The 24,535-nt window shown below is 42.1% G+C and overlaps 1 protein-coding gene across 2 annotated transcripts in view; it reads right to left on the bottom strand.

Annotated features, from left to right (window-relative positions):
- Window positions 1-17,109, bottom strand: part of SMYD2 (SET and MYND domain containing 2) — a 43,121-nt gene extending 26,012 nt beyond the window's left edge. The window contains exons 1-2 of one of the 2 annotated variants that reach the window (XM_039531482.1): window positions 17,081-17,109; window positions 12,277-12,340 (exon numbers count right to left, since the gene is read on the bottom strand). Coding sequence is in view for 1 of the 2 variants with exons in the window: in XM_039531481.1 (XP_039387415.1) it covers window positions 12,277-12,340; window positions 15,082-15,263 (246 nt within the window). In the remaining variant the exon portion in view is untranslated. Of the gene's footprint in view, window positions 1-12,276; window positions 12,341-15,081; window positions 15,346-17,080 lie in introns of those variants that run through there. The other variant, XM_039531481.1, reaches the window with a different exon arrangement.
- Window positions 17,110-24,535: the final 7,426 nt, after the last annotated feature.

Here is a 24,535-nt window from a genome sequence, read left to right as displayed (position 1 = left end):
ACATTGGCCCCGATTCAGATATGACCCTGATATAAATCAGAAGTCATCTGAAATCTATAAGTTTGCATCAATATAAAGAGAGGGTATGTAAGATCAGAATCAGACCTATTGAACAGATTCTTCAGATTTATTTTGTTAGTTAGCAAAGTGTAACAGAATAAGCCTGGGGCTCTCCAATGCAGTAGTAGCAAGATTAGTGGCTGAAAGAGGACAGACACCCTTTAGTTAAAATTTAATGTTACATACTTCCCTTAAATACAGTAAAACATTTCATGTAATTAATTTTTTGCCATTAAGCAAAGTTATGAACAGCTGTTCTCGGGTGCATGAGACTTTCCTGAACGCTCTATGGATGAAATGGATGCAGGCCATTAAGGCCTGCACAAAGAGATCCATATTAACAGATTTAAGTGATACACAGGCTGTGGTTCAGGCCTCTACTGGACTGGAGTGTATTTGTATATTTAGAACGTAAATCAATGTTCAATTTTATATCATACATTTCTAACATTCATGCCCACAGGACATATAAAGTGGTAAAACACACACAATGGGTTACATTTATGCATTTGTCCCTTAATACTTAAGAGGCAATCAATCCCTATCCTCAAATAAAACACCTGAGCCAAGGAAGGTGTGGGGTGGAGAGGAGAGAAGACAGGGGAGCATACCATAACAAGTCCCACAAACTTATGACTGAGTTAAAGTGAGAGCATGAAAGTCTTTGGCTGCCCCTAGAGGGACACTTAAGGTACGTCTATACTACCCATGAATTTATCTGGACGCGATAAATCGATCCGCGAATTGACGCCCGTACTCCACCTTGGCAGGAGGAGTAAGCGCCATCGATGGGGGAGCCATGGCAGTCGACTCGCCGCCGTGAGGACGGCCAGGTAAGTCGAACTAAGATACTTCGACTTCAGCTACACGAATAGTGTAGCTGAAGTTGTGTATCTTAGTTCGAACCGCCTCGCTAATGTAGCCCAGGCCTAAGGTTTCACTCTGACACATACTCCAAAGTCACAGGCCTTCAGAGAGTCAGCCTTGCACATCACCCTGGAAAAATGCCAGCATGGGGCCCATCATCACCACCCTCAAGTGCCATGATAGGATTTGGAGCAACTCAATGTCCCTCAGGTAGACTGACCCATGGTTATTTAAAGCTTTATATACCAAAATAAAAGTCAGACCCACTGTCTCATCTTGATGCCTCAGGAGTTTCCATTGGAAATGGCCATTTGTAATTGCCCCATACACTGAGATAAATTTTAGGGACTCGCCATGGGAGGGAACAAAGGCCCTCAACTCACACTGGAGGCTCAACAGGGTGCATAAGGTGCTCAGCACCTTGCCAAGTTAGGCCTATTGCCCTTGGTTTCTTTCTTTCAAATCCAAAATTGAGATTATACATGCAGCCTACGTGAAGCAACCTCAAGATGTGACTGTTCTAAGAGGTGACAACAATGTAGAATTTTAAAGTATTTTACATTTTAGTCATATAATTTAAAAAAAAATCTTGAATGCTCCCATTGATGCAGCAGTCACGTTGCAAAATTTGTCCTTGGAAATACTGAATTTCTATGCACTGTGAGAGATGGTTGGCAAATTTCTATGGGCCCTTAGTCTTTAGCCTGTGTGTTCAAGAATTACACCATGAGGACCCAATCCTTCATTCTTTGCACATCCAAAACTCCCACTGACTTCAATTTGAGGAGTTTTGGGTGTGCAAGAAGTTAAGATCAGACCCTACATTTTTTTTTAAATACAGACTTATGTTCACATACACAGTTTAATTAATAAGAATACTTGAAAAACAAAGCCAAGATACAAAATTATATGCCTGTCTCAAAATAATGTTTTCAAAATGCATTTGTTTCCTTTATTCTCTAAGCATTGTTAATTAAAATCTTTCCTCAGGCAGAATCATACTGAGTTATGTGAACTAGTAGGGAGGTTAAAGGGACAAGATACGGCTGGGCTGTGCAAAGCAAGATAAAAGCCTGAAACATTGCAGGAATAGAGAATAGTGATGACTGAGTAATACCTGGTATGAAAACACTCAGAGAGCCCTTCTCTGCAATCACAGCAGGACTGCATTTAGCATTCTTTTCCACGTTTTCTCTGAGTGGTTTGAATAATAGCAGGTATCATTGTTCTAACTGAATCCCCAGTGCTATATTAATGATATTTTTTTCCTATTTTCATTACATCTCCTGTATTTTTCCTCTCATTGAAGGCAGAGTGACAACACTTTTGGAAAGGAAGTTTGCTAAGCCTTGTGTTTTCCACATCAAAGAGAGTGGAAAAGTAACCTCCTCCACCAAGTTCTTCAAAACGATTGCATCAGCTAGGACTACTGGATTATTTGCCTGAAGACTAGACTAGTGCAGCATACTACAAAACAAACAACCAGTACTCAATACAAGCCCAAAGGGGTGCCAAACATGATCTTAATTGTTCAGTCCATGTACAATTACTATCATTTGTTAAATGGCAGTGATGTGCTTTGCTGGTACAGAAGAAGAAACAAATAAAAACAGTCTCTGTCCAGTGGAGCTTAGAGAGTCTAGAAGACAGATACACAGATAAGACAAAAAGGTCCTGGGAAAGCCCATGGAAGGGTTCATGGAGCCCAATCATGCAAACACTTAGAGCCTGATTCTACCACTGATACTTGTGTTGGGCAGTGCTCCTGCCCCCGCAAAGAATCCCACTGATTTCAGTGGGACTACTTGTGGTGTATGGTACTGTTGAGTGTGAGTAAAGGTATTGCAATATGGCCCTGAAGTGCTACACCCAGTGATAAGTGATTCAGGTTCAAGCCCTTGTGTCTTCTTTCCCTCTCATCCCCATTTACAAAATGTTGGGCTGGAGAGGATACGAGATTGACATCGGTTAGCGTTTGAAGGTCTACCGGAAGAAGCGAGACTTTTTAGGAGGGATTTCAATAAGGAAAGGGTGAGGGAGTGGCCCACTGGGAGCGAAGATCATTCCAGGCACAGGGATCAACATGGAAGGAGACATGAACATGAGAGTGGGACTGAGAAATGAAGAGGATAGTGAGGCTGGTAGGGCAAAGGCGACAATGGGGCAATATTAGCAGAAAGAAGATGAGAGATTCAGGTGGAGCTAGTCACAACTTAAATTAAATGAGTCCTGAGCTGACAGGGACAAGAGACTGAGAAGCAAACACTTCCATATACTAACACTTATATCAGTTGACCAGTAAGGTAGCTTCTCTATGCAAGGAATGAGATTTGATTACCATGAGCGTAGCCTTAGCTTGTACAGCTGCCACACAAAATACTTTGACTTAATAACTTGGATAAATATGGACACAACGCTGGTTATTCACATGTGGGAGACAGGAAATCTCAGGAGTAGATACAGCTTGTTTGAGCATTCCATCAGAGTGGTGCTTAATCTAAAAATCTGCAGATCTCAGCAGATCTGTCCAGAGGCCCAGGTTATCTACCTGGATGCCTCACGCCTCCATGACCACAGAGATGCTACAGTGGAACCCTTCTCCCTACACCTCCCCCAATTCCAGTGCTTTTTTTGCTACCCTCCCCTCTTGGAAGCAGAGGGGAACTTTTGGTGTTTTATCAACAATGGGCCAAATCCTGACCTTTTTACTCAGTCAAAACTCTCATTAAAACCCAATGTGAATATTTCTCAAGTAAGGACTCCAGCAACTGCCCAACTAAATGTGCACAAATCTCCTAATTCTTTTTAAAAGTATTTTCAAAATGATCTCCGGAGACAGTGAAGATGGACTTTACAATGTATATAAATTACAGTAGCATTCCTCTTTATTTATTTTAAATCTACTGCCCTTAGACTTCCATCAAGTGTCCCCTTGTTCTCATATTAAAGGAAAGGATAAGATAGGAGCTCCTGATCAGTTCTCACTATATCCATGGTCATTTTGATAACTCAAGGATTGTAAATCTCCTCTCACTCTCCTTTCCCAACCCAGAGGCATGTTCACTTAAATGAAATTTTAACGTAACAGAAACATTCCAAGTTATATTGGACTTAAATCCACCTGTATGAAAATGTGCAGACTTTTTTTTGCAAGACAAGATTCTTACTGAAACTAGCAAGCAGGGATTTAGTTGCATGAGAAACAAAGGCCCTTTCCTTTTCTACAATCCAGTGGCATAAAGCAGTTGGTAAACTGGCTTAATCAACCTCCTCAGGATTCCCCTTACTAATAGGAATGTCCAGGTGGCAGAAGGCTGGTGTAGTGGCCCCTGTTGTGGAAGCATGGACAGAAAACAGGGAATAGATAGGTCACTGTGCTCTGGTGATACCTGGCTGCAAAATAGCCCCTTGGAGCTCTGGGCAGCTGGGTGTAGTTTAGAGGAGCCATGAGGTTACCCTACATTGCAGTAGAGGGACCTGGATGAGCTGGGATCAGGAAAAGGAAGAGATAAAAATTGTTTAAAATCATCTTTGGTCCCCACTTTCTGGGGCTGTGTGGCTGCATTGCCCAAAATTGTATTTCAAGGGCTAAAGCTTTTCCCTACTGAAGTCAACTGGTGTTTTGTCACTGACTTCAGCGAGAAATGAGCAGGCTCCAAATATATGGTTTCCTTTGCTGCAGAAGTACAGATTCCAAATAGAGCAATACAACAAATAAAAATCTTCAAGCCTTCCGTTTGCAGAGCACATTTCAAATGCTGAAGGGAGAGACAAGTACAGAACAAGCTGCACGATGATTAGCTGACCTCAGCTCTCTGTAAGGGATAAACAATAGGTGTGTTTAATAGCTGAAAGAGGAGCACTAGTAACAGGTTTATAGTTCACCAGTTCTGCATTTGTAATGATGTGTAACCCTCCTAAAACATTTCTCTTCAGAGCTGTTGAACAGTTAATTTCTGAGGGGGAGAGGACAAAAACGAGCATGAGTCTGATGCTGTTTGACTAAAACCATACTTTAAAAAGTCAAGACCTGAACAACTGCATGTGGTGCCTGAATTCCATTAGTGTCATAGCAGGTTGATACTGTGTGATGCTGGTAGTGAAAAGCAGAGTGATATGAATCAAGTGACACTCTCAAACCTTCTCAGAAAAAAAGGTCAGATAGCAGGCAGGAGAAGAAAGGGGGACACAGGGCTAAATCCTCAGCTGCAGCCAAGGAGCACACAGCCCATCTCAAAAGGGACTGGGGTTGCAAAGATGATATAAAGCTCACCTCTGTGATACCTTTGTCCTAGGCTGACTTTGTGATTATGTAATTGCTCAGTTCAAGAGGAGCAACCTGAAGGCTACTCTAAGTTATTCTGGCTGCCAACGGACCAAAATAGTAACTGGAGATCAGCAAACATTAAGTTAGCCCCGGCCACATCCCCCATGTCAGCCCCAGAACGTGAGGAAGGTGCTATGTCAACTCTATGCCACTGGCAGATTCCTTCCATCCCCACCCAATGGCTAATCCTCCTTCTGCTACTTGTGCCAGCTTTAAAGTTGCCTCATGTGGAAAGTGAGGTGCAAAAGGATTTTCACGCGGCAACACAGTATTTGGGTCCTTATGAGAAAGACTCATGGCCAGGAGACAGGAGCTGTGCTCATTTTTCCAGATCTGCCACTTTTTTCCAGAACTACCTCAAGCTTCCGGAATGACCTGGGCAGGTCTGTACATCTCTTCATGCCTCCATAGCCACCATTTGAAAAAAAAAGGTAAAATATCCTCCTGAAAGGCATGTTGTGAGGCTTAATTCACTAAAGTTTGTAAAGCACTTTAAGACCCTCCAGTAGAAGATGCTACATAACTGCACACAGTGGACAACCCTCGGAACTTACATGGGCCACAAAGTTGTATCTGAACACAGAATATAGCCTATTAAACACAAAGTGTTAATTACAAAACAATTTCTATGGTTACTCAATCCATTATTCTGAAAACAACTTATCCAAAACCTTTTATTTGCTATTTTAAACTTACATACAGACTAACGTATTACCGTAATTCATATATCTCATGCAATGTATTGTATTTTCCTAATAAAACAAGTTTTTTTTTAAATATATTTTAATGATACAAAAGTAGGGCAAAAATTGGTGGGGGGCGGGAGATGAAATTCAATGCAATAAGTGCAGTCTAATGCACACTGGAAAGCATAATCCCACTTCTATATATAACATTAGCTGTTACCACTCAAGAAAGATCTTGGAGTCATTTCAGATAGTTTTCTGAAAACATCCACTCAGTGTCCAACAGCAGTCAAAAAGCGAACAGAATTTTAGGAACCATTAGGAAAAGGATAGATAATAAGACAGTACAGTACAGACCCGTTTACGCACGGATGTCGGGAGTCAAGCCATCACGACCGCATGTTAACGGACCGCGGGTTAAGAGGGCCATGCTGAAAAAAAGTGTCTATGATTCACTTAGAAAAAACACTTTTTTCTGCTCTTTCATGCTTGCATTTTTTTTCCTTTCTCATGAAGTATGTCATTCACTGCAGATGAATGATTTTGATATTTTCCGCATTTTGCTCCTCCATAAATCTTACAACAGTTTCTTCAGCACTAAGGGCTTCTGTGGGTAAAATTTTGACCTTTTCAACGACATCCTCCTCCTCCTCGTCATTTAGGCCTGCGTTATTAGAATTCTCGCCATCACTTTCACAGTCCGTCGTAGCCTCGCAGCTCATTAATATTTCTTCCTCGGACAGAAATTCTGAAGTCGGGCAATCTTCATCCATCTCCAGCCACTTGGTAATGATTTCCAGCAACGTATCCAAACTAAAATCTTTTATCATTTGGAAGAGAAGTTTACCTTTATCCTCTTTTGTCTGTGTGCATGTTTGTAGGACGTCTTCTTTCAAAAATCCTTCAAAGTCTGACTCTGAATCAGTGCCACTGCTGGAGTTTTCTGAGTCTGAGCTGTCTTTGACAGAAAAGGCATCACCGAGACCCTTCATTCAGCAGTTTTCAATGGACTTTTGTTTTACTCTATCCCAAGCTTTTTTAAACTAAATAAGTAATTTCCTTCATGTTTAACTGTTTCAGGAATTCGGAAATGCCTGAAGACATGCATGACACAATCGCTGAAATCAGCTCCCGTTGATAATTGTTTTAAAATTCTGAATAATACCCTGGTCTAAAAGTTGAATTTTTGATGTTGTGTTGAATGGTAGGTATAGCACTCGAATTTTTCCATCAGTCGATACCAGTGATTCAGCTGGAGGATGGGCTGGACAACTGTCAAATAGCAAAATTGCTTTGGCTTCGAGTTTCTTCGACTGCAGATGCTTACAAACAGCTGGAACAAAGCTGTTGTGGAACCAGTCGACAAAAATGTGTTTCGTCATCCAAGCATTTTTGCTGTTAGCGTATATTACTGGCAGTTTGGCTCTACTGAGGTGATTAAAGCAGCGAGGGTTATGAAAGCAGCCAATGAGAAGAGGGGCAAGCTTATGGCTGCCCATCTTATTACTACAAAAAATAAGAGTCACATGATCTTTTATCTTTTAAAATCCAGCTGTGTTCTGTGTCTCGTCACTAAAGGCTAAAGTCTTATCAGGTAGCAGTTTTGCAAATAAAGCGGTTTCATCACAATTATAAAGTTGTTCTTCATCGTAGTCTTCATTGTGTAAAATAGATTTTAACTCGGTGGGAAATGCGTTCGCGGCCAATTCATCAGCTTTCTTCAGAAATTGATACCTGCGCTATGCCATGATGCTTCTTAAAACGACTTATAAACCCCTTGCTGGCTTGGAATGATTCGTCCCCCATGAAATTTCCAAATTTTCTCGCTTGGGCTTGAAGAATTGGCCCACTTAGTGGCATTCCTTTCAGCCTTTCCTGAGCAACCACGTGCACGTGGCTTTGTCTATTGTGGGTTTTGCTGAACAGCGCTCATGTTTTCACTTAAGCCCCGCAGCAGAATCGATATTTCGTACAAAGCCATTCAGTTTACATTTGTTTTTTAGCCATCCTCAGAGAGTAGATTCGGCAATCCCAAAATCTTTTGAAACTTTGGCCTGGGTTTCTCCGCTGTTTACTTGATCTATTGCAGCTAGCTTTTCTTCTACAGGGTCGGAACGCTGATGCTTGCCCTCTGCCATTATATTAGGCATACGGTTAAAATTTTCTAATGTAGTATATATACTGTATTACTATATAACTACAGTACTACTGTATATATTATATATCTCTCTCTCGCGTGACAATGACTAAGCGTGCATGATACGTCTTTACCGATATCGGTAAAGACGTACAACACACTTGCACTCCGCACTTCCTGTCAATGTTAGTGAGCAAATCCGTAGCGCTACATAGCAAGTTCCTGTACTGCATCTTAATGAGTCTTGTGTGTTAAATGGGTAGCACTGGGAGGGATGACGCTACCACGCTTTAAGCAGATTTGTGTATAAACGGGTCGTGCATAAGCGGGTCTGTATTGTAAATATCACAATGCTTTTATATAAATCCATGGTACACTCACGCCTTGAACACTGCATGCAGTTCTGGTCATCCCATCTCAAAAAAAAAAAAAAAGATATATTAGAACAGGACAAAGTCCAAAGAAGGATAACAGAACAATTGGAGTTACGGAACAGCTTCCATATGAGGAGAGATTAAAAGACTGGGACTGTTCATCTTGGAAAAAGAGATGCTTTGTATGGAGGGGAGGTATGGTAGAGGTTTATAAAATTATGAATGGTGTTGAGAAAAAGTGTTATTTAGCCCTTCACATACAGGAAGAAACAGGAGTCACCCAATAAAATTCATAAGCAGGTTTAAATCAAACATAAGGAAGTACTTTACTTCTTCATACAACACACAGTCAACCTGGGGAACTTGTCACCAGGAAATGTTATGAGGGCCAAAAGTATAACTGCATTCAAAAAAGAACTAGATAAATTCATGGAGGATAGGTCCACTAGCTAAGCTGGTCGGGGTGCAACCCCACACTCTGGGTGTCCTTAGGCCTCTGATTGTCAGATGCTGGGACTGGACAACAGGGGATGGATCACTCCCTGTGATTTGCCCTGTTCTGTTCATTCCCTCTGAAGCAGCTGGCATTGGCCACTGTCAGAAGACAGGAACTGGGCTACATGGACCATTGGTCTGACCCAGTATGGCCATTCTTATGTTTTAAACTGTTTTAGAAAAGGTGAGTGTGAATTGAAGTGAAACTGATTCCATGTACCATATAGTACACCAAATGTGACAAACAGCTGTCAGACTGAGTGATTTTCTGATTATCTTTATAGCATTGTATCAATACCAGGTTCTTGTTGGCAAGGGCAATTTTTAGTTCAATTGGGCAAATGGGTGTGGATTCATAGAGTACTAAAAATATCAAATGAACAATGCTATAAGAAAGCTCTTAAGTGCAGCTCCAGACTTTCAGTTTGGTATGAAGAAAACCAAAGCATGAAGTCCCTCATCCACAGAAGCTTAAAGAGAAACATTTACTGTACATCCCACTGTTACAAGTTCAGTATCAAGCACAGATGTCCTTCTCAGCTTTGACAGAGAATTGCTGAATTGGTGAAAAGTGCCTTTGAACAAGACAAGGATGAAGATGTGATGTAGCTTGTCTGTTCACCATATACAGTCAGTGGGGACCAGTTTCTAAAGAATGTTGTGCTTGAAGATAACGTTGAAAGAATGTCAGAAGAATTGAATCCCAGCAACGTTCCTAAATTTCATCTGAGTGATTCAGAAAGATCCAAAACACTGAAGATAGATTTATGCCAACGAGAGAGCAAGAAGCCCTAAGCATTTCACATGTAGTGATGAAGAAAGAGCCAATGCTGGGGCACATCACACTACACTCAAGACACTGAAACACTACTGAATGATTTTATATACAAAGCATTATGTATACATATGTAGGAAGGGTTTTAATTATCATTAGCTTAGCACACAATCAGCTCTTCTGCTAAATGTTGTCTCCTGAAGCTTTCAGGATGTTCTGACTTCCTGAGTGGATGGTGAGAAGACTTTTCCTCTTGGAAGGACATTTCATCATAATAAAGGGTGTTCTGGTCCTTTAAAAACATTAGAGACAGCAAAATACAAACACTACCTCACACTGTAAAAAATGAGTGATCTACAATACATTAATACCTGTTCTTGGGGGGCCAACGCATAAGGGAGAAGAGGAACCATCTCCTGTTCTATAAGGCTCCTCAAGTCTGGATGGTAGATTCCAGAATACTGGAAGGCAGAGGATGGACTTGTGGATAACGCAAATGATTCAACGTCAGGAGATCTAGGTCCTACTACTGCCTCTGACATGCACTTGCTGTTTGATCTGGGCCAAGTTGTTTAACTTCTCTCTACCTTAATTAATCCATCTGTAAAATGGCAACAAGAGTCATTATCTACTTCACAGGAGCTTATTTCCTGGTTTGTGAAGAAACAGATTCTCAGATGGAAGATGTTATAGAGCACAAAGCAATTTTATTGCAAATATTATTGGATTCTCTGACATGAATTGTACAGGGCAGGTTTGAAACAATGTCTCTCAGCATGCACTTCTTACAACTAAGTGCAAGTGCTTCTCATGATGGATGGGTGAGATTGTGTGGCCTGCATTGTGCAGGAGGTCAGACTAGATGATCATAATGGTCCCTTCTGACTTTAAAGTCTATGATAAGATTATGGGTTATCAAAGGATTTAGCTAGGCTTCCTGTGAGCTTTTGCAGGACTTTCACCTGAGTCCTTAAAGATGCTCGTTTCACAAAGCTCTCACTTTCTGCTCTATGTAACTACTGTCCTGACAATCTCCTCCAACCTTTTATGTAAGCCAGTATCAATATTTACATTTTTAAGCTGCCTTTGCTAAAAGCTTTCCAAACCATATTATGACTCAAAAATAGGAGGCCATTTGAAGATTTTTACTCCTGCACACTAAAATATGGGGGGGGAGGGCTGATCTGAAGAGGGATAGTTCATTTACCTAAACTAAAAGATTATCTCCCCCAGATGTCATCATGAACAAGTATGGCCATATTACCACCTCTCAGGGATCTTTCCATCCTTTATAAATAATGGAAATGAAGAAAGTGAAAGAAGGAGAAAAAAAATACAAAGCTAATAGGCAAATATACCCTTGTCCACTGTCCTTTGCAGATGAAAGAAAATCAAAGGAGACCAGATCCTGCTGCCCATTACTCACACTGACTAGTACCTAACTCTGGACCAGATTCTGATACCCTTACTCACACTGGGTAGTGCCTTATTCCACCAACAGTCCTACTGATGTAAGGTATCAGAAACTGGCCCTTTGGGGGTGGGGGGACGATGACTATTAAGGGAAACATAAGGAGCATGGTTACTTTAGGTCAAGTTGACAGCATGCAAAGGCAGGATACTGGAATTGGCTAGATTCAGTGAATTAGATAAGAACAAGCTCTCCCTCCAAAACAAAGAAAAAATACAATTATAATTGAACTGGGGTGTTTTTCTATGAACCAGTCCTTCATTCTATTCTACTTTAAAGCATATTAAAAGCTCCATAACATGAATATCAGAGAATGGCCACTCTGGTTATCTCTGCCCCTTATTAGAAGTGTGAGAATATAAGAATATAAGAGTGGCCATACTGCGTCAGACCAAAGGTCCATCTAGCCCAGTATCCTGTCTTCCGACAGTGGCCAAAACCAAGTGCCCCAGAGGGAATGAACAGAACACATAATCATCAAGTGATCCATCCCCTGTTGCCTATTCCCAGCCTCTTGCAAAAAGAGGCTAGGGAAACCATCCCTTCCCATCCTGGCTAATAACCTTGATGGATCTATCCTCCAGGAACCTATCTCGTTCTTTTTTGAAGACTAAAGAAGAAGCACAGGAGGTTTCTAAACTAATATGCACTATTATCAACAACAGCAACACTTGCAACAGATTTTGAAAAAGCTAACTCAGAGATATTTATTTTTGATATTTCAGCTACACAGGGACTTCTTCACCAGCTTAGGGGACTAACGTTAAATCTGAGTATATTTAAAGTAGGCTGAAGTTACTGAAGTAATTAGTGGGCTGGTAGGCTGTACTAATCAAATATCTCAGTAATACCATGTCCCAGCATAGCTGATCTTGAATGAGTTAATATGAACATGTCTAAATCCTGTAATTGTCCAAGGCACAACTCCACTCTCAGCATCTGTGGGATTCTGAAACTGACCAGCTTGCTGTTCTTAGCAGTAGATGTGATTACAGCCTGTCAGTGCTGTACTAAACTAATGATAAGTGCGGCTTACGGCGTTAGTGAACCCCTTGCCCTCCTCACAAGTTGTTGTAACACATACCTGACATTCCACATTGCAGTAAAATGCCTGTTTACATCTTCCACACTTGGACAATCCTTCTTTCCTTAAAAACATAAAACAGAAGTTATATCTATCTTCTAATAGTGAATTTACTAGGGAGGCTATACCCCATAGCTTTGACATACAATCACGACTTAGTGAATATGCCCCGGGCGACAGGAATGCACTTACTTTTAAATAGTTTTGCACAATACACTGTATTTTCCTAATCAAATGACCTTCTGTCGAGAATATTCTGGTTACAGCTTGAACCTAGTCTGTCTATTTTTGTTTTATTTATTTAGCGTTTCAAATACAAGTTTTCCTAATAGCTGTTATTACGTAAAAGACTGTACTATCCTAATCAAGCCATGGTTTCAGCAATATGTTATTCTATGCTGCTAGACTTTACATTATCTTTTGTAATTACATTCCACACAGTGATATATTGCTTTTCCTTCTTCTCTATGTATTGGTTGCTTGATTGATTTAATCATGGATATGTACCTTTTGCGTCCTAATGTTTTAGTTCTATTGCTTGTCTGTCTAACAGTTTTTGTGTGGTTGAAAACGTTCTTATTAATCAACAAGCCCTCTGAAATCTAAACATATAACATTTTAAACGTTTTGTTCAGTATCCTGTTATCAAGTGACTTAATTCTGGGTACAGCATCTGCTCTGTGATCAATGTATTATGAAAGTTTCCCTCAATCCTCCACAGTTCCTTTTCATTTGTATACAGCCATAACACAGCAAATACCATAGGGAAGTCCTCATTCTGCTGCAAAGTGCACTGTATTCCCTCCACGCTCCCTGCCCTTAAAAAGTTGTTGAGGTTTAAAGGTCACCCCCATCAATAAAAAAAATTCCATCTGAAAACTGTATGCCTATTATTGAGTAATCCTTAAGAGTACTATATCTAAAAATAATTAGAATTTCTTCTATATATTTCAGTTCATTAGCTTTGTGTATCTGATAGCACTTTGCATATCAGTTTTTCTGTTTCCCCCATATATAATCAGTTTCCACCTATTTGAGCGTTTGGCTTTTGGGGCATCGGCCTTTCCCACAGCAATAGAGGAGAGAAACATTTAAAAACAAACAGGAACTCCTGCCTACATTTTTTTTAAAATGTGCTGGGGACTTAGGTCTGGGTCAACTTCACCAAAAGTATTTTAGTTAATTTTGCTGAAACTGACAGTTTCAACTTAACAGTGTCCTTTCAACAGTGTAGGAAGCATGGAGATTGAAAGGCATCGGCCAGAGAACAGAGAAGACCCATGAAAGGAACACATTTAATTACATCTTGCAGAATGGGTGAAGTTTGGTGAACGTTTGTTTGAGCAACATTTGGTTGGATATATTCTAGAGTAACTCCTCACTTAGTTATGTTCCTGAAAAATGCGACTTTAAGTGAAACAATGTTAAGCGAATCCAATTTCCCCAAAAGAATGAATGTAAATGGGGGGGGGGGGTTAGGCTCCAGGGAATTTTTTTTTTTTTGCCATACAGTACAGTACTATAGTTGGGAGGTGCCCCCGCCTTACCCCACACAGGCACAGCCCACTAGCACTGGAGACAATGAGGCAGGCAAGGAGGCTGAAGGTGCTGTAGGCTACGAGAAGCACGTGCACAACATCAGCGGCAGCTTCCCCTACTCTGCAAGCACCGGGGGCTGGGGGCTCAACCCTCGGCCCGCCCCCACCCTTAACCTACCTCTTCTTCCCCCCCCCCTTTACTCTGCACACTGCATCCTTGCTCCTCCCCCCTCCCTCCCTCCCTACTCTGACTCCTGCCCACAGCAATCAGCTGGCTTGCAGCGTTCAGGAGGCAGGGGGAAGGAGTGAGGACACACCAATGCACAGGCTCCCCCTCCTTCCTCTGCCTCCTGAACACTGCAAGCCAGCTGATTGCCACGGGCAGGAGGCAGGGGAGGGAAGGGCTGATTGCCACGTCCTCACTCATCTCAGCAATGTAAAAGACCTTGGCAGTGCCAATCATGGATGCAGCAGTATTCACCCATGCCCCTGCTATCTAAGATATAGAGCCCCTTACCCTAACATATGAGTCTTTTTAACATATGGTTGCCAAATTTGGTTGGATAACTTCCTGGAAGTTTCATCACATGACATTATCTTTAATTAAAGATTAATCTTTAATTCCTGGAGCCTCCATGACAATGCTAATTCATCCGTGTGAAATAGGAAAATACTATTCCCATTTTACAGATGGGAAAAGGAAGCAGCGAGAGAGAACAAGTGATTTGTTCATGGTAACACAGGAAGCCTATGGCAAGGGATTGAAGCCAAGTCACCCCTAGAGGACTAATCTAAGGCAGTAGTTGTCAACCTGCAGTCCACACACTCCTGGGGGTTCGAAGTCTACAGCAAAGGAGTCTGTGAAAGCCTGTCACTACCACAAAACAGTGGTTTTCAAGGTGGGGTCAGCTGACCCCTGAGGGGGTGAGGTGTCCACAGACTAGGAGTCAGCGCCTCCATTTGAAATTTTTAGGGAGCTACAAATGAAAAAAAAAAAAGGGGGGTTGAAAACCACGAGTGTAGGCCAACACCCCCACAGCTGGACTCCACCCATCAGCGCCTACCACCAGGAACCCACGTGTTCCGGAGATCTTCACTTCTAACCTCCCTCCCCAAGCCCAGCTTCCCGTGGGGCCAGCCCCGCTCCCCACCAGCCCCTGTGCGCTGGGGACACCCCCGTCCCGGGCCCAGGCGCGCTGGGGCGCGGACCCACGTGCGGCGGCCCGGCGGCGCTAGGACCCGCGGGGAGCCGCCGGCCGGCCGGTACCTGGCGAAGCAGCCCTCGCAGTGGTTGCCCCGCTCGCTGACGGTCAGCACGCAGGTGTAGGCCGGGCAGCCGAAGAGCAGCTCCCCCGGGGCGAAGCGCTGGCGGGCCCGCAGCCCCCGGCCCTTGCCCGGGCTGGTGAACCGCTCCAGGCCCTCCCCGCGTGGGGCCCCCTCCGCCCGCATCCTTCCCGCTGGCGCTCCCGCTCCTGCCCCGGCCGGGGGCTCCCCGCCAGGCCGCTACTAATGGAGCCGAGTCACCCGCGCGGCACCACGTACACCGGCAGCCGACTCCCCGGGAACCCGCCGCAGGAGCCCGCCGGGTCCTAGCGCCCGCCCTGTCAGCAGCACCCCCCCGCCACCGGGTGCGCAGAGCCCGGGAGGAGCCAAGCTGCTGGGCACGACAGGTTCCCGCCGCCCCACCTCTGAGGCTGGAAACAGAGGCCGAGGGCATCACGAGCCACTCAGTGAACCCGGACAGCGCCATGGCTCAAAACCTGGGGCCTCCCTGGAGGGGACTTTTCTCTCTGATCCTCCCTCTTCTAGCCCGCGCGCTCACAGCTGTGCCTGTGGCATCAGCACTGGGGGGCCCAGGTAGCGAGTGGGAAAAATCAGGACGCTTTGTGGTGGTGGGGGGCTAATAGTTGCCTGTATAAAACAAATCCCCTAATATTGGGAGGTCTGGTCACCGGAATCAGCACTGAAAGTCTTCTCTTGCTTAAGAGCTGTAGAAATCCCTGGGGCTGCTCTGCACTCCAAAAATTATAGCAATGACTATGTTGGCTGAGACGGGGGTGGATATAATTATAACACTATATGCAAAAGCCATCTAGTGTTGATACAGTTATACTGGTATAAAGGACAAGGTGCCTTATACCAGTGTAGCTTATTCTTCCTGAACCACAATAAGCTATATATCCACACAAGGCAGGTTTTGCTGCTTTAACTCTTCTGGTCTTGCTAAAGCAGCAAAACTATCCAGTATAGATAAACCCTTAGTCTCAACCATAAACCTGATCTTGGGCGGGCATAATGGACAATGAATCCCAGAGGACCAGTATTGGCTCACGCCTACCTCAGGTTCTCTATCAAGAAAAGCAGCTAAGCATGTAAAGAAAGATGCAGAAGATGTGGTCATGCTGAGGATTTTTGCTGTGTAGGTCACACACAACCTCTGAATTTGTTGCTTGCCTTATAAACGGCTAGTGAGCAAGCTCATGTAGGTCCCATACAATCATCAAAACTACAGCCCTTGGGTAACTTCTGTCTATCTCACTCACAAAGACGCTGAGCTATCGGAAAGGGTTCCAATGTGCTAAAGCTTCCTAATCTAGAAAAACCCAGCAAAATGGTGCTTAACGTCACTCTACGTGCACTGCCATGTAGTTGTGAACCCCATGGAATCCATGAGGGAACCTTAGGAATTGAATTGCAGGGACCGCAGATGCTTTGGGAAGCCCTACTTATAAAAAGTATACCTCAATTTTACATCCATGCAACCCCACTGACTTCAGCAGAGTTATTCCATATTTACACCAGTGAAAATGAGAAGTGGAAGACCATGGGAGCATTACTCTAGAATATTGCAATAATTTAATCGCTTGGAAGGAAATATGTGGAATTAATGGGGGTAATTACTTGTTACCTACAACTAGTTAGCCTCATGGGTGAGGCTTTCTCATTTATAAACAAGAAAATTAGCAACAAAACAAATGACAAAAACTCCCAGTGCAACAGTAGAAATCATGTCATAAATGTGGCTAAAAGCCATCAGATCTAAGAAATGTTAAATTTACTCAAACTAGGAATAAGTGTTACCTTCGATTACTTTAGAAATAATAAATGCAATAAATCTATACTGAAGTTATATTCAAGGTAAGGCTCAACCCCACAAAGCTAAGAGAGCTTAGTTAAGACTATTATAATGCTCTTAACTCACACGTTTGTGCCTAAGCGTCTCAATACATGAGGTTTTTTGTTAGTTATATAGCAGTTGGACTTACCATTGGAAGAATATTCATTTCAGAAATACGAGTTAAGCATGCAGATGGATATAAATATTTTCTGCATCACTTGTAGTACGTGTGTACTCTAGATTAATACAGTCATCCAAGGTATGTTATCTGTGCTATAAATAGGTGGTCATTTAGTTTTACATGAAATTATTTGTACAATAAATCACCTGGAAACAGTTTGTCTATATGTGCAGATTGGAATATAAAAAATGAAAAATTTCACAAGGAAAAGTAAATGAATAAACTAGAAATCAAAGAGGGTGCAAAACAAAAATAAAAAAATTAATGTTGAGAAAGATTTTCTTCAACTAAAAGAGTAAATTCATTCCCATTCATTGATTTTAGTGCCAGTAAAGCTAAAGGGCCAGGTGTTAATCTCATTTATACCCTGTAAATTTAGAGTATCTTCCTTGGTGTTAGTCTAGTGTAAATGAGATCCGAATCTTTCCATAAATAAGAACTACAGGAGTGGGCCAGAGTTTTAATACTAACCAAAACGTTCCAATCCAGTCCTTGCACTGGAAGATCTTAACCAAATAGCAGCAGAGAAATGTGAAATAATTACCAGTAGGTAAATGTAAAATACAAAACATTCTCTCACCACTGCACTTTTTGAACAAAGGGCATTCTGTGCCTATAGAGCCTTCCGGGGGGAGGGCTCAAAAGGGAGAAGGGCTGCAGGAAGCAAGTGTAAGGGAGTCTGACTAAATGTAGATAGATTCCAAACTGGTGTAATCCATGTGCCAAAAGAAGATATGCTCCTAAAACTCTCACTAGGTTTACTTAGACAAATTTTGATTTTCTTCTGAGTTTGGCTCAAGCTGGTATATTAAGAGTGTTCAGTTACACAGAAAAAGGAAGTAATTGAATGATTCACTTTCTTAATGATTATTTGATTTTTATTTTATCATTATATCTTTCTTCAGGGGTGCGGGAACAATTTGTATAATGGGGGGGCTGTGATCCATTGAACTAAACTGTAAACCCTGTATATAATGGAAACCACTTCAAGCTAGAGGGTGTGGAAGCACCCCCAGCACCTGTAGTTCCAGCACCTATGTCTTTCTTGCACCAACATTGGTGCATAGGGCAGAAACCAGTTTCTTCGACCCCTCTCTGTAGTTAGCTGCCGCTTCCATCTGCTCTGTGGTGTTGAGATTGACTGTTCTGCCCTCCCTGCAAAGGGTTCTTCTTGGGTACTCTTGTTTCCTCACACCAGTTAGTTTCCAGTTGACAGCTTCATGTAGGAGTCTCTGTGTTGGCGTCCAGAGTACATGCCTCAAATACATGCAGCGCTTCCTTCTAATTCTAGTGAAGACAAGCTGCTGGCTGGTAAGTTCTCAGATCTCTTCACTGGTAATACATTCTCAATGCTTAGAATCTTTCTAGGCACTTAGTTTCAAAGGCATCTAATTTTCTATCTAATATTTTAATAGATCTCCAGCTCTTGCAGCCATACTTTAGCATTGAGATTATGTTTGAGTTGAAAATTCTGTTTTATTTTGGTGCTGTATATCTTTGATTTCCATACATCGTTGAGTTTAGTGAATGCTGTGGATGCATTTCCTATCCTTGATGTTCTTTTTTGAGGTCTTCATTGGCTAGTTTGGTGCTATCTAGGTAAATGAACTGTTCGCTTCCTTGGCGTTTGTGCCTTCTAATATGATGCAACAGCTTGACAGCTGGGTTTCAATGATATTTGTTTTGATGTAACTGATTTAGCTGCTTATAAAAAGAAATGAAGATAAATTAACTTCCAAATTGCCATGATATAAAAGTCTTGCTGCATAAGCTATTAAATATAAACTTCAAACATTTTTATGTCAGCATCCATCCAGTTATGGTTCTTGTTTTTCAATGTTCTCTCTCATATTAACACAAATAAATAACTGGAGCATTACAAAAATAAGTCAGCCCTCTGGGTCTAAGCTATTTTAATTATGTCCAACTGCTATATCTTTTTAAGGGGAAAGGGTCAGCAACCAAAATGGAAAAATATGGCTCTTTAATTAAAAAATGTAATACCACTCCCTCCTCCTAAATGTTAATCATGCACCACTGTAGATTTACGGGTACTGAGAATGGAATTATAGTCAGTTAGAACTCCAAAAGTAGATTCTAATTAAATAACAAAAACTAAAATTTTGGGGATAATGATTATTTATTGTTTATTTGTACAGTATCTAGCACAATGGATCCCTGATCTGGTTGGCCTGTAGGCACTACTGCAATATAAATGTTAAATAATACACATCTACCTCGATATAACGCTGTCCTTGGGAGCCAAAAAATCTTACCGCGTTATAGGTGAAACCGTGTTATATTGAACTTGATTTGATCCACCGGAGTGCGCAGCCCTGCCCCCCATGGAGCACTGCTTTACCTCATTATATCCAAATTCATGTTATATGGGGTGGCGTTATATCGAGGTAGCGGTGTAATTAATAATGCTGTCCATGGAATGAAGAAACTCAATGTTACTTGAGAAACTGGTCTGGTGTTCAATCCAGTTTGATTCATAGATTATAAAGCCAGAAAGGGCTTTAGTGATAGTCTGACCTCCATAGGACTTCCTTGAATTAATTCCTGGTTGAATTATAGCATATCTTCTAGAAAAACATCCAGTCTTGATTGAAAAATTTCCAGTGATGAAGAATCCACCATAACCCTGAGTAAATTTTTCCAAGATTAATTATCCTCAATGTTAACATTTTCTGTCTTATTTCTAGTCTAAACTTCTCCAGCTTCAACTTTTAGCCATTGGATTTTGTTATACTTTTGTCTGCTAGATTGAAGAGCCCTCTGTTATCAAATTTCTGATTCCCCACGTAGTGACATATATACTTTGGTGACATGAAAAGTGGTCCATAACTTGCATAAAAAATCTCATAAAATATTATTATATAATCCAGGGGTGAAATCTAGGCCCCATTGAAGTCAATGGCAAAATTTCCTACTGATTTAAATGGGGCCAGGATTTCACATGATATCCTTACTTGTAGCAATGAGCCTAACCACTTGCTAAACATGTGCTTAACTGGCTTAGGTCCCACAGAATGCTCAACATCTTGCAGCACTGAGCCCTTGAACACATTAAAAATATAGCGTCAGTGGAAGAAGCATATTCATCAGATCATGCTGAGGATAAAGAGTCAGAATCTGAAATTCACTGGCCCTCCTCCAGAGTAAGCACTGTATTTCAATATTTAAAAAAATATATTTACTAAATTGGCTTTTATTCAGTCCACCCTAGATAACTTATCTTATAGTACAAACTTTCTAAGAGTTAATATATGAATCTATTTACATAGGGTGAAACTTACCATAAGCTCTGAGCTCCATTTAAATCATTAGGGAGAAATTCACCCAGTTGCCTGGGTAGCTTTAACATATTTTGGATGTTTTCAGTAACAAACTGATTTGATAGTTTATTAATAAAAATAATTTTGTAAATATCTTGTCTATATATTTCCTTTCCTCTTTCCTCTGTTATAAAATTACATATTTAAACTAATAAAACATATTGTTCTGATCTGTCTAATTTATCTAAGTTTTCATGCCATGCTCATTCTCATGGTATGTGAGTTTATATGAATGGATTTTTGGGAATCAGTCGGAATGGCAGAATGAATAATTACCTGGAAAGTGATATTCTAGCCAACACTAGCTTCCAAATACTGTGTTTGTACTGAAAAACATAGGTTAATCAGTTTATACTGATTCTCAATAAGTTAATCATATAAATATTTGTGCAGTTGCTGTTCAAATAACATTCCTATGAAGTGTTAGGTACCCATGAGAGCAGCTGAGGCCCAGATCTGGTGCGGTACTTAGGCACCTAACTCCCACGGGAGCTGGGCCTGAGTGCTCTCAATTCCCAAAACCTACAAGTGGAGTTGAGGACACTCAAAACCATGCAGGACTGGTGGGTGATAAAATCTCTAAATGATACCTTGTGTCCCAGGACACTTTTGCATCTCTATCTTTTTTATTAACTCTGAAGTTTTTGTGTTTTAGAACTGAAAGACGAAAGCTCATGGAAGGATCTGAAGTGTGGTATAGGTTTAAGAAAGTCAAAGAACAAAGTGTGGTGTCTGTTCTTTGAATTTCTTAAAATGAAGAAGCGCTTAGAACCAAAGCCATTCACCTTCATGCACAACCTTGGAACTGCTCTGTGGAAAGCTGTGAGCATTTTACTGGATGATATAAAGATTTTTAGTTTAGTTAGTGAATCAATACAGTTATTTTAACATGATCTGAATTCCTGAGAAACTTTTGAGCAGCCTACATTGAAAGCTGTATTTTTCTATTATGTACCATGATGAACAGACCTTGCCAAGCAAGCTCCTTCACTTGGAATTTACAAGGAGTCAGTCACTAAGACCTAAAGCCTCAAGTGAACTGTGAGTCAAGAGTAAAAGTCAGCTAAGGGTATGTGTAAGAAATGATCGTAGGTAGGGCCCTACCAAATTCATGGTCCATTTCGGTCAATTTCATGGTCAGAGGCTTTTAAAAATTGTAAATTTCATGATTTCAGCTATTTAAATCTGAAATTTCATGGTGTTGTAATTATAGGGATTCTGCGCCAAAAAGGAGTTGTGGGGGGGCTGCAACATTATTGGGGGGGGGGCGGTTTGCAGTACTTCTACCCTTACTTCTGCACGGGTGCCGGTGATGGCTCTGCCTTCAGAGCTGGGAAGCTGGAGAACAGGGGTTGCTGGCTGGGAGCCCAGCTCTGAAGGCAGAGCCGCCACCAGCAGCAGCATAGAAGTAACAATGGCATGGTATGGTATTGCCACCCTTACTTCTGCGCTGCTACCTCCACAGCTGGTTCCTCATTCAGCAGCTGTCACTCTCCGGCCACCCAACTCTGAAGGCAGCAGCACAGAAATAAGGGTGGCATGGTATGGTATTGCTTCGCTTAATTCTGTGCTGCTGGTCATGGGGCGTTGCCTTCAGAGCTGGGCACCTGGCCAACAGCCACCGCTCTCCGGCCTCCCAGCTCTGAAGGGAGCACAGAAGTAAGGGTGGCAATACTGTGACCCCCCCCCCAAATAATCTTGTGACCCCCTCCCACCCTGCAACTCCCCTTTGGGTTTCCCAGTTTGAGAAATGCTGGTCTCCCCCATGAAATCTGTACAGTATAAGGTAAAACACACAAAAGACCAGATTTCACAGTCCGTGACGCATTTTTCATGGCTATGAATTTGGTAGGGCCTTAATCATAGGCCATCAGCCTGTGAGGAGAGAAAGAACAAAAAAACCCCAGATATAAACTCTTCTATATCAGGTGCTGTTACTTCCAGAGAGATCTGGTTTGGTAACCTTGTCTCTTCTCTGAAATGCGGTATAAGAGTGGTAGGTACTATTATGAAATGGAAATATTCTAAATCCTGCCCCCCCTCAGATTTTACTCACTCCTTACTCAGCCAAATTCCCACTAGCTTTTAAATAATAATGAATAGGGTGGCCAGGAAACAGTGAGCTAATGAAAAAGATAGGGAGCAAGAGAGATTAGTAACTGCCCACTGTTAATCACTTATTAGCTTTCAGACTCAACCAAGCTTTGAAGATAGAAATAATTAAGGCCATCTTGCTCCCCATAACTTCTTTATGCACAGTGAATCACAGGATATGTCTACATTTCAGTCAGAGGTGTGATTGCAGTTCAGTAGACTTACCCACACTAGCTTTAATCTAGCTGGCACAGCTAAAAATAGCAGTGAAGCTGCTATGGCACAGGCTTTAGCATGGGTTGTATAAGCCTGCCTGGTTCCCTTGGCATGTACTTGCATTCCTAGTCTGCACTGAAACCTGTGCCACCATGGCTTCACTGCTGTCCCCATGCTAGCTAGATTAAAGCTAGGAATGGATGTCTACCTGAGCTGCAATGACACCTTCAATTGCAGTGTAAACGTACTCACAGCTGAGATAATGATGGAAAGGGGGAGTGCTACCTCTGTGACTTACTCCTTCCTTCCCTTCAACACAGGTCCCTAGATTCTAATGGGGCAGGATAGGTTGGGGGAGCAGCCAAACGATATCAGAGTCTCCTCCCTCCCAAACTCCAGGGCTAACACAGATTAAGGCTATGTGTACACTGGCACTTTCATCACTAAAACGTTTGTCGCTCAGGGGTGTGAAAAAACACCCCCCTGAACGAAAAAAGTTTTAACAATGAAAAGCTGCGCTCCTGGCAGTGAAGCTACTGCCCCTAATTGGAGGTGGTTTTATTTTGTTGCCAAGAGAGAGCTCTCTCCCAGAGACAAAGAGTGGCCACCCAGTGCACTTACAATGGTGCAGATGCAGCGGCACAGCCGCACCATTGTAAGCTGCGCTGCGTAGACATAGCCTAGTTACTACACCATGAAGGAAGAAAACTCCTTTCCCCACTGCCCCACGGGAGAACTCCCATAGAACTCCACAAATTTCAACTCTCCAAGTTTAGATCTCCAGTGCAGGTTATTACTGCGTATGGGAGAATGAGGCCCTGGCCTGAAAGTTGCAAAGATGTGAGTTTTTGCCTGTTGTATGGATCTAGTTTGCCTGTAGATTAATGTATTTCAATCCACTAAGTGAAGTTTGCAAGCATTTTTGATATGTCAATATAAAAAGCCCTCACACAAATTACCAAAGACAAAAAGTAGCAGCAGCACAAATGCAGTTTCAGGACCTTATCATGCTGACAGAACTGGATGACTACGGGGAACAGGCAAGGGCAGCTGCTAGGTGTGAAAGTGACACTCAACACTCAGATGTTTGCAGTTCACACAGAATCAGCAACCTCACAACTGCCATTCTGTATTAACTCCAGCTTGCCCCTGCCAGATCTGCATTACCTTCTGCTTAAAGAGCCACTGCAGGACTCAAGCAAATAAAAAAATAGCCAGCAACCACAGGTCAGATAGATCAGATATTCAGCTGATGTAAATCAGCATAGTTCCAGGGACTTCAAAGAAAATACACCTATTCACAACAGATAAGGATCTGGCCCAAGGTTACCACAACCTCATGAAGTTGCCACCCATATTTTCCCTTTTGCTGTTTATCTGCAACTTTTGCTGTGCTGTGGACTTGAGTAAGATCTTTGATCCGTTGAGTACTTACTGGGACCAAATCTATCCCACAGATTCTTGGCCAGGATAGTGAATGAGATACTCAGGGTCATCATATCTATCCCATTACTTGTAAAAGCATTGTAGACAAGGGAAATGTCTGCAAGTCCCCAGGGACACAGGTGAATGACAGTAAATGAATCCCATCATCTGTAGTAAGCCAGCTCACTAACCCAAGGCCACTGAACCATGCACTCTCTCTCTTTCTAGTTGCATGGACATAGTACCCCCCTGTGCGATCCCAGACCCAAGACTAAGCAAGGCCACATATTTCCCCAATCACAGTCTACTATTGAGAAGAACCATGTCCTTATGTGTCTACTTTCCC

The sequence above is a fragment of the Mauremys reevesii genome, linkage group 3, assembly GCF_016161935.1.
Source record: "Mauremys reevesii isolate NIE-2019 linkage group 3, ASM1616193v1, whole genome shotgun sequence".
In the NCBI taxonomy this organism is placed as follows: domain Eukaryota; kingdom Metazoa; phylum Chordata; order Testudines; family Geoemydidae; genus Mauremys; species Mauremys reevesii.
This window is presented reverse-complemented; position numbering and strand designations above follow the sequence as displayed.